This window comes from Pteronotus mesoamericanus, unplaced genomic scaffold (genome assembly GCF_021234165.1).
Source record: "Pteronotus mesoamericanus isolate MK-2021 breed Mesoamerican mustached bat unplaced genomic scaffold, CSHL_Meso_final scaffold_651, whole genome shotgun sequence".
NCBI lineage: Eukaryota > Metazoa > Chordata > Mammalia > Chiroptera > Mormoopidae > Pteronotus > Pteronotus mesoamericanus.
Window position 1 is genome coordinate 2,315,457 of NW_026555325.1, and position 18,948 is coordinate 2,334,404.

An 18,948-nucleotide genomic window follows, 5' to 3' on the forward strand; every position below is an offset into this window, starting at 1 on the left:
TTAATCTGATTGTGACAATGATGTGTTAATTGTTACTTTATTATTTGTTGAAACTAAACCCATTTTTTGTATATTTCATATCTATTTCTATTATTTTTAAAAAGCTTTAAATGACTTTTTGGTATTCTTTATCCAGTTTTTGATGAAATATTTGTAGATTTTTTCCCTAAAAAACCAAAACAAAACAAACATTAACCCTTTTTTAGATGTATTGCAAATACTTTTCTATTCTATTACTTGTCCTTTAACTTTTTTATATGTATATTACTGTATAGTCTTAAAAGTTTAATATAGTTATAGTGTCAAAATATTTTACTTTATACCTTCTGGGTTTGAATACTTTACTTCAGGGTAAGAAAAATATTAGTTTGTATTTTCTCCTAAAACTCCTTAGATTCTACATATTGATTTTTAACTCACCTGAGTATTTCTTGTATACTGTGTGAAATAGGGCTCTATATTTGTTTTATTTCAAGTAATAGTGGTCCATGCACCTTATTGGTTGAATAAGCCTTATTTTACCCATTGATTTGAAATATCAACTTAATCATATATTGTTAGACAGATATATACATTTCTCTCTAGAATGATCATTATATTTCATTGACCTACTTGATTATGTCTGTGCTGTCATGTTGGTTTAATTGCTGAGACTTTATAATGTTTTTAAATTTGTAATATTTTATAATTAACTTTGACATTTAAAAAAATAAATAAAATCAATCTGCATGAGTGAAAGAAAGAGAGAAAGGGAGAGAGAGAGAAAGAGATGGAACTCCTACCTTTTGTGACAACATGGAGGGAAGTGGAAAATATTAAGCTAAATAACATAAGCCAGTTGATGAAAGACAAATACCATATGATCTCACCTATAAATGAACTCTATTCAACAACATAAACTAACGAACAAAATAAACCACAGGCATGGAAACATGGAGCAGACTGAAAGGGACCAGAGGGGATGGGGAAAGAGGACAATGGTGGAAAGAAGGAGAAGGGACTCGACAAGGAACATGTATGAGTGACCCGGGGACATGGATAACGGAGTGGGAATTGACTGTGGGAGTGGGGGGTGAGGGTGGGATGAGTGGAGGAGGGGAAAGGGGGAAAAATTGAGACAACTGTAATAGAATAAACATGATTTAAAAATTAAAAAAAAATTAAAAAAAGGAAATAAAGAGTACTCACCTCATTGGTTTGCTGTGACACTTAAATGATACAATAAGTCTAAAGTACTTAGTTCTATCTTGGCATGTTTATTATTCTTTAATAAGTGAATGAAAAAGAAAAAATTATTTTTTCTTACAGATTTATATGTAAAATATATTGAAAATAAACATGAGTTTTCTAGGTACAAACAATTAAGTAAGTATTCTGTCCTGAAATTAATCATGGTATTTAAAGACACAACTAGTTTTAATGGTAGAGAGAAATACTTAATAAAGAATGAACACCCACCCCTTTAAAAGAAGTTACAGTTCATACTTGAAAAAAAAAAACCTCAATAATAAAAACACAGTTTTGCACTAATGATCATGGCAGTCAGTTTAATGGAATAATTCTTTTGATAAGCTTTTTATTAGATTGGTGGGTTTTAAATATTTTTGACCATGAGACACTGTAGGTAATACACATTTTATATAACAAATGGACACATACACAGTTATTACTTACAAATATACAGAAATAAGCATTTCAGAAAATATCCTTACTCTAAGTAGATGACAGACATTTTCTGTGCTATGCTCTATAAGTTTTAAAAGTGCTGTTTTTGATCCACTAAATGGAAAACCAAAAAGCATAGTTAAGAACATGTACTCTACAATATAAGACTGATGGTACTGGAATCTTGGCTCTTTCCTTTTTTAGCTGTGTGATCTTGATGAAATTACTTAACCTCTCTGTGCCATCTGTAAAATGGGGGAGATAATATTTCTACCTCATAAGGCTGTTATGGCAATGAAATGAGTTAAAGAACATAAAACAGTAGTCAGCACCTAGTAAACATTATAAAATTATTAATTATAAATATAGTATTCACAATGCACTAATATGTCACAACTTGACATTTGAAAAAAACACTTCCTTGGATGACTAAGACAAGTCTCATTTACCTGTCACCTTGCCTTCCAACACACACAAATTAGTAAACTTAACTTCCTCAGAGGCAAGTTCAGTAATGCTTTCATTGTGTAGGAAGAACAAAATAACCATATTTCCTTTTCAATCTTTAACATGTTCTTTTAAATTGTAATTGAAAGTCTTTTGTGCAGACAAGATATGATCTCTTGAAAATCCAAAGTATATTAAGAAAATCATCCTGAATGATGTTTTATTCATTGGTGCAGTGCCTTGCATTTAATGTATTCTCAAAAAGTATTTGTTTAAAGTATATGGAAACCTAACTAGAAGAGTTTTCAAGGATAGCAATTGATTCGTATAGATAATAATTTAAACATTTATAATTTACGAAGAATTTCATGTTCATTTATGTCTTAAACCTGTAAGTCCATATTTCCCAAATGTATCATATGAAATACTAAACTATACTTAAAAACCTGAGGCTTTAAGAAAGTCATAAGTAGTTCTACATAATTTGCAAAGACATGTAACCCAAACTTGTATGATTCAAATGGAATACAATCTGTCTCCCGCAAAACAGTCCACAGTGTGGAAAGGACGCTATCCATTCCACGCAGCCATTCTGGGACCCAGGCTAAAAGCAAGGTATGCAGGGTCTGCCTTCTTCAAGCCTGGAATCCAAAGTCATTCCAGTTATCACCATTCCAGCTCACTAGAGGGGATGAAAATAAGGAGGGAGGCATGAGGGAGGCTTTAGGGTCAGAAAGGGAGTGTCACACGTAGCCTCCCACTTTCCTCTCATTTTGCAGAAGGCAAAACGCAGTTGCACAGTTACACCAACTGCAAGGAAGTGGGGGAAATGTGGTTCACTTCTGTGCGCAGGAGAGAGAAAGGAGAGGATAAGTTTTCATGACTTAACAGAAGATTCTGCCAAATATAGTAAATATGTATTGTAAAAAAATCCTTGCTTAGCACTATTTAATTCAATGTTTCCTAAATGCATTTGCTTTCTCTCTCTTGGGATCTATTAACACACTGTAGAAAACAGCACATTTAGGAAAAGTCTGCTGATGGGAGACTATCAAATCCTATAATGAAAAGAAACCAAGGATAATAAGAGAGCATTTTTTAAATTTTTTAAATATTTATTTTAACACAAATATGGAAAACCACACAAAACAGTTGTTCGGTTTAGTCATCAAACAGCCGCCCGGGTTAGAAGGTAAGAAACTTGTTAGTTGCCCACAAAGAGCTTCATGAGTTCTTCCTAACTATAACCTCCTCACCTCCCTCGAAAGAAAACTCTGTACTGACTTCTGTGCTAGTCTTTTCCTTTAGAACTCTAATCTGGGTGGCTAGACATTACAGCTTCCTTCTGTCTGTTTTTATAATGGCTTTAAATATATTTTTACCTAGTATTTCTCTCATCTCTTTCTTTTTTCTCAATAACAATTCATTGAAAAGGAAAACAGACTATCTTTCCTATAGAATTACCCAGTCCATCCAGTAAATTCATACCCACTAGTGAGATTAGTAAGTCCCTCTGTCCTTGAATTTCCTGTAAATTGGCAGTTAGATATAGAGGTTCAATCAGATTCAGGGTTCACTATTTTGGCAAAACTCTTTCATAGAATGTGTGCTCTTTTGCAAAAGGCAATATCTGGTTATCTCTTTTTGTGAGTTTAGTTATCATTGGTGGTCAATTCCCAAACCCTTTATCATTAAGGAAACATAAAAAAATTGGAACCTTTATATTCTATCATCCTTCCTCACTTGTGGAACTACTTTTATAAGGATAAATTTTACCCCAACTGCTATTAATTAATTATTGATCCATTTTATGTAGAAAAGGCAGCATGAAAAATGTGTATCTGCCCTTGATTTACCAGTTTTCAAAATAAGGAGTTGTTTTCCTAGCATCTTTCACTACATGTGACTATTTTTGTATAGTTATGAAATCACAGATTTAAATAAAGTTCATGTTTTAATCTGTTTCAGTTATCATTTATATTAATGCTCAGGTATTTGTTCTACGAACATTTGAATAAAGGCTGATGGTCCTTGTTAGCGCCCTTGCTATGTGATATGGCAAGATGTGTCAGGCTCATCTTCTACATTTCTTTTTTTTTCCTCTAAAAAGCTCTGGCCTCTTTTAGTGGAAAGGCTCTCTAATATCACAGGAAGAATGCTAGGGATGCCCACGCCTGCTGGGTACACTGTTTCAAGGCCACTTCAGTAGGCAGAGCTTTGAAAGGTATAGTGCTATTATTTTTCTTATTTTGAAGTTGAAATATTTTGTGAGTTTATAAAGATGGACTGTAAAATTTCACTTAAATTCTATCATATTGATACATTGATATCTCCTTTTATCTATACTGAGAATCGACTTTGTCAAGGACACTGGATATAAAAAACAATATTTCATAATTACATATTTGATTTTTTTCCCATGTAATGTGAAAAACATTCTCAGAATAACACTCCCTATACTACCACTAATATAAATACTTAAAAATGTTACAGTTTTACATAGACCCTCCTCATTCTTTTACATTTGTATTTTGTCTGTATCTTCAGATCATACAGCCTTTTTCTATTTACTTGTTTGTTTGTTTGTTGTTCTATTAAAGCTGTCCCAATTATCCCCTTTTGCCCTCCTCTGCCCAGCCCACCCCCACTCCCACAGTCAATCCCCACTCTGTTGTCCCTGTCCACGGGCCATTCATAGATGTTTTTGACTAGTCCCTTCCTCTTCTTTCCACTATTACCCATCTCTTTCCTCTCCTCTGGTCCCTGTCATTCTGTTCAATATTTCCATGTCTCTGGTCCTGTTTTGTTCATTAGTTTATTTTGCTCATTAAGTTCCTCTTATAGGTGAGATCACATAGGATCTCCTTCCTTTTGTGATAGCATGGAAAGACCTGGAGAATAGTGAATTAAGCCAGTTAGTGAAAGGCAAATGCAAATACAATACAACCTTTATATAAGTTCTATGTGTAAACATGGCTCACCACAAATCTTTACATTGATGACTTTTCTGCAATATTGAATGTGTAAAACTCAGTCTTCAGGAAATTCCTAAGATTGTTCATGGAAGTCGTATCCCTTGAGTTCTTGCATGTCTTTAGCAGTTTATCTGGGGTCATTTTATTGACAGTGAGCTTTGCTAGATATAAAATCTTAGGTCATAACTTGTTCTTTTACTTTGTGTATTCCTTATTATAGTTCTGCATTCTTTTCTGAAATGAGGTTTGCTTAATGATAATCTGATTTTTACCTTTATAAGCCATCTCATATTCTTGCCTAGATACTAAAAGAATATTTATTTTTCTTTTTTATTTATTTTTATTAAGTATATTTTGTTGATGATGCTATTACCATGCCCCATTTTCCCCTTCCATCTGGTACCCCAATCCCTCCAGCAATCCCCTGTTTAGTTCATGTCCATGGGGCATGGATATAAGTTCTTTGACTTCTCCATTTCTTATACTGTTCTTAACATGCCCCTGTCTATTTCGTACCTACCAATTATGCTTCTTATTCCCTGTACCTTTTCACCCATTTCCCCTCTCCACTGATAACCCTCCATGTGATCTCCAGTTCTATGATTCTGCTCCTGTTGTAGTTGTTTGCTTAGTTTCTTTTTGTTTTGTTTTGTTTTTTTAGGTTCAGTTGTTGATCATTGTGAGTTTGTTGTCATTTTACTGTTCATTTTGATCTTCTCTTTCTTAGATAAGTCTGTTTAACATTTCATGTAATAATTGCTCGCAGATGATGAACTCCTATAGCTTTACATCGTCTGGGAAGCACTTTGTCTGCCCTTCCATTCTAAATGATAGCTTTGCTGGACAGAGTAATCTAGGTTGGAGGCCTTTCTTTAAAGTTCAATAATTTTACTAGGATACATCTCAGTGTTAGTGATTCTGATGTACCCTTTAAATAGTAGTTTCAAGTCTTCTAAATTTTTTTCTTGAAACTTTTTGTGTTGTTCTGTTCTCTTAGGCTTTCTTTTTCATAAAATCTTATTATGTACATGTGGCACCTGTTTTGCCTTACTTTTCTACTCACCAGTTTTTCTCAAGTTCTTTTTAAATAATATTACTTCATATCCAATTTTTTTTCCATTTCTGTATCTGAAACATTATTTGTTGTGTTTTTATACTGTTTTCCCTAGTTTATATATTTTTAAAAATGAATTTTTTAATTTCTATTTACTGAGTCCTATCACTTGAGTTCTGGGTTTTTCTAATTTTTATTTTTATTTTTCTTTCATATCTTGTTTTATTCCTAAATGACTGTTAGTTCATGTTGAAATAGTAGTTTTCATCTGTTTTTCTGGCATGTCTTTTTGATGCATACTTTTATCTATGGGGTTATTATTTATGACCTTTGTTCTATTTTCCCTCATGATACTGTTTTGTGGGGTTTGAATTTGATTCTTTGCTTACTTTCATAAAAAAATCAAGTTTTGTGAACTTTTAGAAGGAGATGCAGTTGAGAATTGCTTTTTTCCTATGTTCAATGCCACGGTCCATTGTGTTCTCTCTATCTCAGAGCTCAAAAAAACATCAGCTTATTTTGTGAGATTTTACTGGATTCCTTTTTCTTCCCACTTTGTTTACTGCTCCTTCCTTCTCCTTCACTGCTAGTGTCCATGTTTTACTCAGTTTGGAAACTCTTTCCACCAGTTTCTCTTGCAGGAAATCTTCCTGGAAGGGAGCTTTGACTTGTTAATGTTGAGAGTTCATTGGACCCGGACTGCATCAGCTCCCAAAACATCTCCATGGAAATGTTATGGTCCCCTGCTTTGGGAGTATTAAAAATCTCATGACTTTCAGGTTTCATTTTTCATTTTGTTGTTTTGGGGTATACAAATGTCTGTTTTTTAATCTTCCTCTTTCTCATATTAGATGCTGACATCACAGAGGTCAGTCATTGGTCCCACTGTTTGGTCTCAGTTTGAGGGTTGTGGAGATAACATATCACTTAATTTTAAAGAGCACATTGTCTATGTATTTTTGACATTGCTCTCCTGTTGCACTGTAATGTACAAAGGACTTTTTTTAAAACTTCTGCAATGATCCCCTTAGAATCTCTGAGAAAAGTTTAAATATTAGAGGCATGACTAACAATTCTTCAGACTCAGATTTTTCTCCCATAGAGGTTTTCTCATCCTTTATCAACCTTTGAGAATGAGAATTTAATTGCATTAAAACTTTTATTACAAAGCATTATAATGGTATTTTGTGAGTCTTTTTACCCCATTTTTCCAAATAAGAAAACTCAAGTTCATAGCATATATCCATTGTTGCCTGATGAAAGATACAGAGAGAAATAGCAGAGCTACTGACAGGAAGGCTAATTGACTAAATGAAGGAAAACCCATCTCAGCATTATCAGATAAACCTTGTAACAGAATAAAGGCATCTATATGTAATGGGAACTGACAAGGACAGGCCTTGGAGTCATGCTCATCTCCAGATAAGAAATTTGCAAAGTGACTTAAATTCACAAGTACGTGTAATTAAGCCAGATTTTATGAAACCATGATTGTTAATAGTTCAGTGTTAATGAGAAAAATACCAAATTATGCATTTTATTTGGATTTAAAATATCTAAGTTATTTATATGGGTTAAATAAGTTATTCATATGGGTAAGTAAAAAATTGATTTATTGATATCTTTATTAATTTAATGATAGGTTCTATTATTCTGGGAACTGTCATCTAGATTTAATAAAAAATTTATGAGAATTAGAGAAATAATTCTATTCCCTCAGGTATAGGGGAGCATATACAGTATGGATACACTGGACAAAGAGATGTTTCACATCTCAAGTAAGGTGGCGTGAGATTTCGCCACACTGCTCACAACAGCAAACAATTTTTAAACCTTATTAATTACTTCTGGAATTTTCCATGGGATATTTTTGGACCATGGTTGGCTTTGGGTAACTGAAACCACAGAAAGAAAAATCACAGGTAAGTGGAGAGTGCTATAACTGGTAACATAGTAGTTATCGCCTTTCCTAGCAAATTAACTTGAGCTATATAACATTGATTTTTATAATGGAACTGGCCCAGTGTTGACTTTGGGTTAGTAATCCACTCATTGTTTTCTCACTTACTTATTTATAAAGTTTACAACATGTCTTTATTTAAATACTCTAGAAGACAGGAGATCCAAGTTTGTATTTGAAGAGTGTTGGTCCAATAAAGAAATCATCTACATGTAAGCTTCCTTTGCTATTCTGTTTTTCTTAGCCCCACCTCCATGTCCATATGAGACACACTAACCCATCTATTACTTGTCAGCAATTCCAGGACAATTTTTCTAATGTGGAATGTGAAAATATTGCCTAAGATTAGGTCGGTTGTGTTGTGTTTGTAGATTTTAGTCACTTTTCTTTTTTTTTTAGGCTCAGGAAATACTGTATTTAATGGTGCTCACATTCACGGACTGGGTACCTAAATCCCTTCTTCTCTGCCTGAACTCTGAACTAATTCTCGGCATAAGATACTAAGGCAGGGTTCCCCCAGGGGAGCCCCAGGCTCAGGGTGTCTTCATCTTGGTCACATACACTCTGTGAGCTGAGCTGGGACGCTTCATTCCTGGCATTGGCTGCAGCTGTGCTGTGAAATAAGGGATACACCTGCGCAGGCCTGGCCCGCTGACCAAGGCAGGAAACTGATTAATAGAGTTTCTTTGCAGCCATGGATCCTAATTGTTTCCAGGAACTTTGTATCAGTTTGACAGCATTGTTTTTTGGTAATGGATGATGTATGCCTGGTCTCAAAGAGACATCCAAAAGCCTTCTACAATTAGGCCAGGATTATAGCAAGAAATATTCCTGTGTGACCAGCAAGGTGTAAGAAACCAAGACTCCATTCCAGGCTCCTAGGTTCAAGGTGTTCCATGTACATTTTGGAGATTCGTGGTCCAAGAGAAAAACTGCACTCAGCCCTTTCACAAAGGAAACAATTACTGTATTGTATCCTTGTCCTGCGATTAGCTGTAGATCCTGCAGCATCACAGCGTGGAGTGCTGTGAGTCGCCCTCAGCAATCGCTTTCCATGCTGTACTCCAGGGCCACCCACTGCGGTGGGATGGGACTCAAAATTAAAAGTGTTTCCACTTTCTTGCAAAAACAAAAAAGTTTTTCTGAATTAAAACTTGTGGTCGTGGCAACTGGAATATAAAATCAAATTTTCTAACTGAATCAAAGGTTGTGCAATCAAGCTAATGAATGACTAATGAAATGATTATAAAGCGCTTTGCAGAAATGCTATGTAAATGCTGGCAGAAGAAAACAAATGCGATGACAGCCACGCTGCAAAGGACTCTGGAGAGTGCAGCTCCGCATCCTCCCGCAGGGACACCGGGCACTGCTGTTCAGACACGTACCGTCGTCTTGGCAGCTCCGAAGCCGGTGGTTTGGAAGGAGCTGGCATCCTTGCCGCAGGGTTTGGGATTTGCCCCATAAGCCTAGGTACCCGTTGCATCCCACGTAGTGAGCAGCTGGGGTGACCTCTGGTGCGGGAGCTGAGAGAAGTTCTGCCACATCAGGGAGTGGTCCCTTGCTGACCCTTTTCCCCAGTTAAGTGACCTGTAGCCACATAGATTTATAACCTCTTCTGACGCTCGAGACTATCTGCACACCCCGCCAGCCGGGTGGGAGCAAAGACCTCACCCCAGCGGGTCCTGGGTCAACCCAGATTCCTTGTAGTGATGGCCAAGACCCAGGGCGTCCAGGACACACGGCCCTTTGCCTGTTTCTATGAAAAAAAGTGTTAGTGGGAGAGTTAGCTGCTGTGTTGGTTTTCCATGTTAATTTCTAAAACGTGATTATCAACATCTACATGATTATGAATCACAGGTTAGGTTCAAGAGGATATTTTATTTTTTTTTTGTTAAAATAACTTATTTACAAAATAGAAGTAGACCATTTATATCAAAATAAATTCTGGAGACAGTAAGGGATTAAATGTAAAAATTGAAATCATTTTTAAAAATTAGAAATATTTGTAAGAAAATTTTTTAAAAGCACAGTAAGTTGAAAGTCTGATGACAAAAAAGAAAACTATTTTTCAAGAGGATATTTTAAAACCACATCCACTATTCTTAGAAATTAGGGACTGATAGATTATGAGGAAATCCTTAAATCTTATCAAATTATACCCCTTTCTCACCTAGGTTTAGATAAAGAAATAAGGTATGGAATATATAAGTGAATTGTTCAAGGTCAAGGTCACCAAGTAATTTTATTTGTACATGCATGTGTGTGTATGTGTGTGTGTCTGTTTTTTCTCTTTTGCTTTATTTGATGGCTTAGACTAAGCTGGTACTCAGGTCCTTACACATATTCATTTGGTTCAGACATTAATTTTTTTATAAGGTAGAAAAGAAGTAATCAGGAATATCTACCAAGATAACTTCATTGGCAAATATTTAAGTTTTTACTCTTTCTCAGGCAGACTAATTAGTGAACTAATAACAAATTATTGGTTAAGCATTTAGCATGGGGTTAATTTGCAAATAACCAAGAATAATTAGCTGGTTTAATGACTCTTCTTGGTCATTCAATACAATTCAAATATAAAATTACTTTACAAGTATTGAAAAATTATCCACCTATGAAGTCCCATGAGCAGTAAATATCTTTCAATGGCTCCAGACACTTAAAATAGAAAAAGTTGGTGGCATTGCTCTGCATAGTTCCATGCAATCGAACGTTATCATTGTGATTGACAAGGAGAATTCAGTTAACAGGTTGTCCTCTTGCTACAATATCTGAAAAGGTAAAAGGAATGAAAATAAATAAAACATCCCAAATATGAAAGCAATGACTTGGTGGCTTTAATTCAGAGATTTTTATTTCTCCCATGCTTTAAGTGTCTCCATACCTCTTTAAACTTCTGAGTCTGGAATTGTGTTGTTGTGACCATATTTAATGTTATTTATTGAACAACCACTGTGTAAAATATATATCAAGATTTCAGGGAGTGAAATGCAAGTAGAAACCATGATCCAAAGAATTTGTAAAGAAAGGAAGAAGCCAGAGTGATAAAGAATAATAATATTATAAAGGCAGGTATAACATATATGTGTACACATAGTTTAGAAGCAGGTCACATGGAGTTAATAACTGAGTATAGGTGGAATGTTGCTCAGGAAAGAAGAGAAGGATTTGCAGTTATTAAAAGAAAGACTGTCAATGATGAAGGCACCATTTGTGGTTGGAGAAAGGGCAACGATAGGATATAGGACAGGTTAAAGGAGATTATTCCAGTCAGGGAAGCTTGAGGTCCACTGTGAGAAAAGTAGTTGGAGGAGATGCAGCAGGCGGGTTTACTTGGATCAAGGGCAGTACATGTGTTGAAGCTATGAGAGAACACATGTACCCATGGGAAAAGTGCTCTTTGCAGGATATCTCTTTATGTTCACATTTATACATTTATTTTGCTCAGAAAGCCATGGCATGAAGTGGCACATCGTCTCACAGAGCATCCCAAATAATAGGAAAGTTCTGGTCTAATGGCAGTATTGATTTCATAATTCAATGTGTATCTGTCAGTTCCGGGATTTTAAAACCGATATTCTTATTAAAATATTTTGTGAGGTTCTATCTATTGGGCTAGATTATCTGAGGGCACGATGACAGTGTCTTCCTTTGTTCATTCATTTAAATGTTACAAGTTCATTAATCTCTTGCTAAGGAGCAGACTATTTGAGAGTACAGAGTACATTTAATTGATTAAATAGGCTCCATGTACCTCATTATACATGGGAGATTTAAAAAGCAGACTTTACTATAAAGCAGAAAAGAAAGAGTTGTCAGATGACACCACCAAAAACTATTTTAATTGCATCACATAAAGGTTTTATGTTCTAAATACCATGTTTAATGTTTCAATAGTCTCTTCCCTGTAATTATTTGACATGTCTCTCTACATGTATACAGATAATCATAATTCGTCAGCTAACTTTGGGTCTTTCCTAACTCTGCCTGCTCTTTGATTTTCATAGTCATGTGATCCCCACACAATGCAGAGAAGAACCCGCCATCTGCTGAGACCCTCGCTGAGCTCAAGGACAACGTGTGCTGAAGACTCCCAGGTGCGGCCTTGCCTCCTCAATGAAAATTGCTTCCAGTTCCAGTACAATCTGACAGGTATAGTAGAAATCCACGGCCATGCCCTTTTCCCTTTAATATTGGCTATTGGGAGAATGTTTACATGTGTTTTCATTCTATTCAACAATAGAATGTGTGAATGTATTGCACGAAAGGCTGAGGGTTTGACATTTCCAGTGTCCCTTTAGAGCAAGAAATGCCCATTCTTGGCATGTAGAGTCAGCAATGCACCTGGCATCTCTGAATTCAAAGATGCTTAGAAAGATTTGGCAACACTTCCGAATAAAGTTGAATTAAGCTATGATAAACTGAAACAATACAAATATCAGGGGATAATTTACCAGTTAGGAGAGAATATAATCATTCTGTCATAGAATTTAGCTACTTAATGGTCTCTATTATTTTAAGAAGCTCAAGCTTGTGATGTACTTGCTCTACGGATCTCAATAAGGATGAATGATAGACCTGCCTGGACGAGGATGTTTGAGAGGCACTGGGAATCCTAGCAGCCTTGTTTTTAAGCTACTGCTCAGATTTTTCCTGCGCATCACAATGCTCAGTGTCTAATACTAAAAAATGTTTAGTTACATTGACCTGCTACCCACCATTTCCTGTAGTAGAAGATATACAAAAGGCTACAAAATGTAGAACCATGTTCAGTCTCAGCATTGAATTTACTGACAACCAAACTGCCACACATCTGCAGAGGCAAAGCAATCCTGTTTTCTGAAACAAATTCCCCACTGAAATCCCAGTGGCACTGCTGAGATTTCTCATGTAGAAAACCTTCTAGTAAGTTCTGTGGAGCAGTATGGTTGTCTTTACAAGTGAAAGATGATCTCATGTTTTTGTTCTCTTTCTTCAATTAAAGGTGTTTCAGATACTTGGTTTTCACAGTGATTTTTCAGAATTACAATTAAATTTGCTTTAGTGAAAGAACACGTCTTTAAAACACTGATTTTATCATACCAAGAGTTTGATATTTTTTAAAACTCTTAGATCATCTACCAAATATGGAAAATTTCCTTTAAAAGATTCTTTTGCATACAATCAAGGATCTTCCTTTTTATCCACACCAATATATTTTTTTAAGAAGGAGGTTAATTATGGGTGATTTTAGTCTAACTCTCCATTGTCTACTTTGTAATGCAGCTATCCAAATCTATAAAACTTTTTTTGATGAGAGAATAATTTTTTTAAATTGGAGTTTTGGAGACAGTCCATATACTTCTGAATACATTGAACTCTTTCCTTTTGGGGTATCTCTCTTGGCTTCACTGTACCAAATGTACCAAATTGCTTTGATGATTATATTTATTCCTTAAAAACATCTTCAAGTTTACATCAAAAACTAGCTTCATTTCTGGGTTATTTTCTCTCTCAATTATCCCCAGAAAATAGATGATTCCAAACTTCTTTTCTTTTTTTGACTTTTATAAACACGTTTTATCTGTTTTGCTTATATCATGAGAACTGAAACTATTGATTGTCACTTCCCTAAAATAGGGAAATCAATCTAAAACCCATACTGGTGCTTTTCAAAAGATAGCAATTTAAGAGGGTGGTAGCAGCAGGCATTTGATCTCTTTTAAAAACCTTCAGGCTGCAGGAAAACATGTGACCAAGAATGTTATGATTATCCATTATAGATTTTTATCAGTACCTGTACCAATTTAGGTGACAATACAGCAAGATCCAAGGATTAGTGGTAAGCAATGAGCATCATAAGGAATGATATATAGTACCAATCCTTACAAAAGCCATTGTCAAAGAAAATGTTACATGTTCAAAAAGGTATCTAAATACTTCACATTAATTACAGAAGTGGCCATCCAGATTACATCTCATACTTGTTGCGTATTTTTCAAAAAGTGCCAATCAAACTTCTTTTCCTGGTTAGTGTCTTTCATATATATATGGCATTGATTATGCTATTACAGTTGTCCCATTTTTTTCTCCCCTTTATCCCCCTCTGCCCTGCACTCCCCTCCCTCCAGCATCCCCCCAACCCTTAGTTCACGTCCATGGGTCATACATTTAAGTTCTTTGGCTTCTCCTTTTCCTATATTATTCTTAACCTCCCACTGTCCATTCTGTACCTACTATTTATGCTTCTTATTCCCTGTGCCTTTTCCCCCATTCTCCTCCTCCACTCCAATCTCCCTTTCTGTGATTCTGTTCCTGTTCTAGTTGTTTGCTTACTTTTTTGTGTTTTTATTCTAGGTTCAGTTGTTGATAGCTGTTTATTGTTATTTTACTGTTCATAGTTTTTGATCTCCTTCTTTCTCTTAGATAAGTCCCTTTAACATTTCATATAATAAGGGCTTGGTGATGATGAACTCTTTTAACTTTACTATATCTGGGAAGCACTTTTTCCGCCCTTCCATTCTAAATGATAGCTTTGCTGGATAGAGTCATCTTGGATGCAGGTCCTTGCCTTTCATGACTTTGAGTACTTCTTTCCAGCCCCTTCTTGCCTGCAAGATTTCTTTTGAGAAATCAGCTGATAGTCTTATGGAAAATCATCTGTAGGTAAATGTCTCTTTTTCTCTTGCTGCATTTAAGATTCTCTCCTTAATTTAATCTTGGGTAATGTAATTATGATGTGCCTTGGTGTGTGCTTCCTTGGGTCCAACTTCTTTGGGACTCCCTGGGCTTACTGGATCTCCTGGAAGTCTTCACCAGATTGGGGAAGTTCCTCATTATTTTTTCAAATAAGTTTTCAGTTTCTTTCTCTTCCTCTTCTCCTTCTGGCACCCCTATGATTCGCATGTTGGAATGTTTAAAGTTGTCCCAGAGGCTCCTAAGCCTCTTCTCATTTTTTTGAATTCTTGTTTCTTCATTCTGTTCTGGTTAAATGTTTATTTCTTCCTTCTACTCCTAATCATTGATTTGAGTCCTGGTTTCCTTCCCTTTACTGTTGGTTCCCTGTATATTTTTCTTTATTTCACTTTGCATAGCCTTCACTTTTTCCTCCATTTTGTGACCATACTCAACCATTTCTGTGAGCATCCAGGTTACCAGTGTTTTGAACTGTTATCTGATATATTAGCTATCTGTTCATTGCTTAGTTCTATTTTTGGAGCTTTGACCTGTTCTTTCATTTGGGCCATGAATGAAAAGAAGTTTCATTTGAGACTTCTTTGTCTCAGTGTGCCTGTTGCATTATATGAGGCAGAGCTTTAGGTATTCACCAAGGCGGGACAATCCAGGTTGCTGCTTTGTGGTACTGTATGCGGAGGAGAGGTCTGAGAGGGAACAATGCTGCTTGCTTAGCTCTTAGCCAGCTTTCAGTCACTTCCCCCACTACCCAGAAGAAAATTGGGTGCTTCTGGTGCTGATTCCCAGGTGGGTGGGTTTATGTACATTCTAGGACCCTGTGGCTGTCTCCAATGGACTCTCCTGGGAGGTTGAGGGTTTCTCCCACTGTTGCAACCCCCACAGGGGGTTTTTACCTCCAGAGGTCTTAAGGCTTTTTTTCCCATGCTGGAACCCTGGATTGCATGGTCTGTCTTGCTCCCCAGCTGTTCCTCCCAGTTTATCCACACACAAATATCAGACCACCCTGTCCGCCAGCTGCTGCCTTGTCGTGCTTCATCTCTGCCCTGGCTGCCCATCTCTTCCCCTTCTACTGGTCTGGATGAATGTTTTTTCTTTAACTCCTTGGTTGTTGGACTTCCATACAGTTTAATTTTCTGGCAGTTCTGGTTATTTTTTGTTTTTAAATTTGTTGTTGGCCCTCTTTTGGTTTTGTGAGGAGGCAAAGTGTATCTACCTATGCCCCCATCTTGGCCAGAAGTCCTAGTGTCTTTTCTTTCCTTCCAAGCCAACTGTGAGATGGTTTCTAACAAATACTTGGCTTTTTACTCAAGAAAGCAAACTTAGAAATGTGACTCATTGTGAACGATTTGATTGTTTTTCTCTAAAGGACTTGCATGATGCTTTTGAAGCCAGCTGGAAGCAGTTTTAGGATTATGTGTGCACTATTCTTCTCCACCAATGCAGATAATCAGAGGTTTGTTGTATTTTGCTCTCATGGCCATGATTTTGAAACTCATTTTGGTGATTCTGTGCCTGTAGAGTGGAGCACATGCCAGCTGAGTGAAAATGCGACATGTGGGCAAGGTGTCAGGACCCGTCTTCTGAGCTGTGTGCGCAGTGATGGCAAGCCAGTCAGCATGGACCAATGTGAGCAGGTAATGTGTTTATATTTGTATTTCACACCCAAGGCTTTGTTTTCAGTAATATTGGTGTACAACTTCCAGGATGCTTGATATAAATGACAGACTGATTTCTCATCACAGGTTAGGTTCAGTCAGAGCAGTTGGTACCAGTATAATACAGTTATATCTCACTAGTTTGAACTTAGTTACAATGACCAGGAAAGGCCATTTTGCACTGGGGAAATGAGTTCATTAAAAATATATATATTTTTTTCCCTGGCTGGGAAGATCCTTTGTTTAGAGTTTTATCATCATACTTCAAGTTTGTGAGTTCTTTCCCTGGTCAGTTCACACACAAGAGTCAACCAATAATTGCATAAACAAGTGGAAAAATAAATCAATCTCTCTGTCTCTCTATTTCTCTCTCTCTTCCCTCCCCCACTCCCTCTTTAAAAAACCAATCAACAATAAATAAATAATATACATATTTTTATGATTTTTAATTACTCATTTAGATGTACTGCCTGGCCAACAAACTATTGACATCAGGTGACTCTAATATTTAAATATGATATTTTGTGTTGGGTAGGCAATTCATTTCCATATGTGATGAACACTGTCCCTTGCATATAACATCAATGTTGACACTTGCTATTAGAACACTCTGCTAATTTTCTTAGTATTTGATTGTTAGATAATTAGAACAGTTCTATTTTTCTTCTCAAATTAAGTTAAAATCTGCCTGCCTACCAAGTTTCACATGAGCGGGTTTGGAATTTTTTGCCCTTGTTTTTCCTGTGACAAGCTATATGGAATTTGGTTAAAACCTGTCCCAAAAAAGTTGGCATTGTCTTCCCAATGTAGAAATGAAAGCACGATGGTGGAAATGTTTTTTTTTCTTTCTTTTTTTTTAAAATTTATTTACTTTTAAAATACATTTGTCTCTGCCTCCCCCCCACCTCTTTCCCTTGCCCCCTCCCACCTTCCCTCCCTCAGCTCTTCCCCTTTGGTTTTGTCCATGAGTCCTTGCTATATGTCCCTTGACTTTCCCCTTCCCTTCCCTTTCCCTGCCCTCCTCTTCCCTCTTGTCTCTGTTGATTTCTTTTCCTTTCAGTGTTGCTGGTCATATTTTCCTTGCATCTTTGCATTGTTGGTTAGGTTCCGCTTATAGGTGAGATCATATGGTATTTGTCTTTCGCCCCCTGGCTTATTTCGCTTAGCATGATGCTCTCCAGTTCCATCCATGCTGTCGCAAAGTTTAGTACTTCTTTTTTTCTTTCTGCTGCGTAGTATTCCATTTTGTATATGTACCACAATTTATTAATCCAATCATCTACTAATGGGCATTTAGGTTGCTTCCAACACTTGGCTATTGTAAATTGTGCTGCTATGAACATTGGGGTGCATAGGTTCTTTTGTATTGGCGTTTTGGTGTTCTCAGGGTATAGTCCCAGCAGGGGAATCGCTGGATCAAAAGGCAGTTCCATTTTCAGCTTTCTGAGGAAATTCCACACTGCTTTCCATAGTGGCTGCACCAGTCTGCATTCCCACCAACAGTGGACTAGGGTTCCCTTTTCTCCACAGCCTCGCCAGCACCTGTTGTTTGTGGATCTATTTATGATGGACACTCTGACCGGTGTGAGGTGGTACCTCATGGTGGTTTTGATCTGCATTTCTCTGATGGCTAGTGTTGCTGAGCATCCTTTCAAATGCCTCTGGGTCCTCTGTATCTCCTCCTTAGAAAAGCATCTGCCCAGGTCCTTTGCCCATTTTTTGATTGGATCGTTTGTCTTCTTGGAGTGGAGTCGAGTGAGTTCTTTATATATCTTGGAGATCAAACCTCTATCTGATGTATCATTAGCAAATATATTTTCCCATACGGTTGGCTCCCTTTTCATTTTGCTGATGTTTTCTTTTGCCGTGCAGAAGCTTCTTATTTTGATGAGGTCCCACTTGTTTATTCTTTCCTTTATGTCCCTTGCTTTAAGAGACATATCAGTGAAAAAACTGCTGCATGGGATATCTGAGAGTTTCCTGCCAATGTTCTCCTCGAGGACTTTGATGGTGTTGCGACTTATATTTAAGTCTTTTATCCATCTTGAGTTTATTTTTGTGTATGGTGTCAGCTGATGATCCAATTCCAATTTTTTGCATGTAGCTGTCCAGCTCTCCCAACACCATTTGTTGAAGAGGCTGTTATGGCTCCATTTTATGCTTCTGCCCCCTTTGTCGAATATTAGATGTCCATAGAGACCTGGGCTTATTTCTGGGCTTTCTATTCTGTTCCACTGGTCTATGGGTCTGTTCTTGTGCCAGTACCAGATTGTTTTGAGTATGGTGGCTTTGTAGTAGAGTTTGATGTCCGGTATTGTGATCCCTCCTACTTTGTGTTTTTCTCAAAATTGCTGCGGCTATTCGGGGTCGTTTATGGTTCCATATAAATTTTTGAAATGTCTGTTCTATTTCTGTGAAATACGTCATTGGTATCTTAATAGGGATTGCGTTGAATCTATAAATTGCTTTGGGTAGTATGGACATTTTGAGGATATTAATTCTTCCAATCCATGAGCA

General features: G+C 36.6%; 1 protein-coding gene across 1 annotated transcript in view; it reads left to right on the forward strand.

The window, feature by feature from the left end:
- Positions 1 to 18,948, forward strand: part of THSD7B (thrombospondin type 1 domain containing 7B) — a 774,554-nt gene that overhangs the window by 704,021 nt on the left and 51,585 nt on the right. The window contains exons 17-18 of the mRNA XM_054562681.1: positions 12,109 to 12,253; positions 16,295 to 16,410. Of these exons, the coding sequence (XP_054418656.1) occupies positions 12,109 to 12,253; positions 16,295 to 16,410 (261 nt within the window). The remainder of the gene's footprint in view (positions 1 to 12,108; positions 12,254 to 16,294; positions 16,411 to 18,948) is intronic.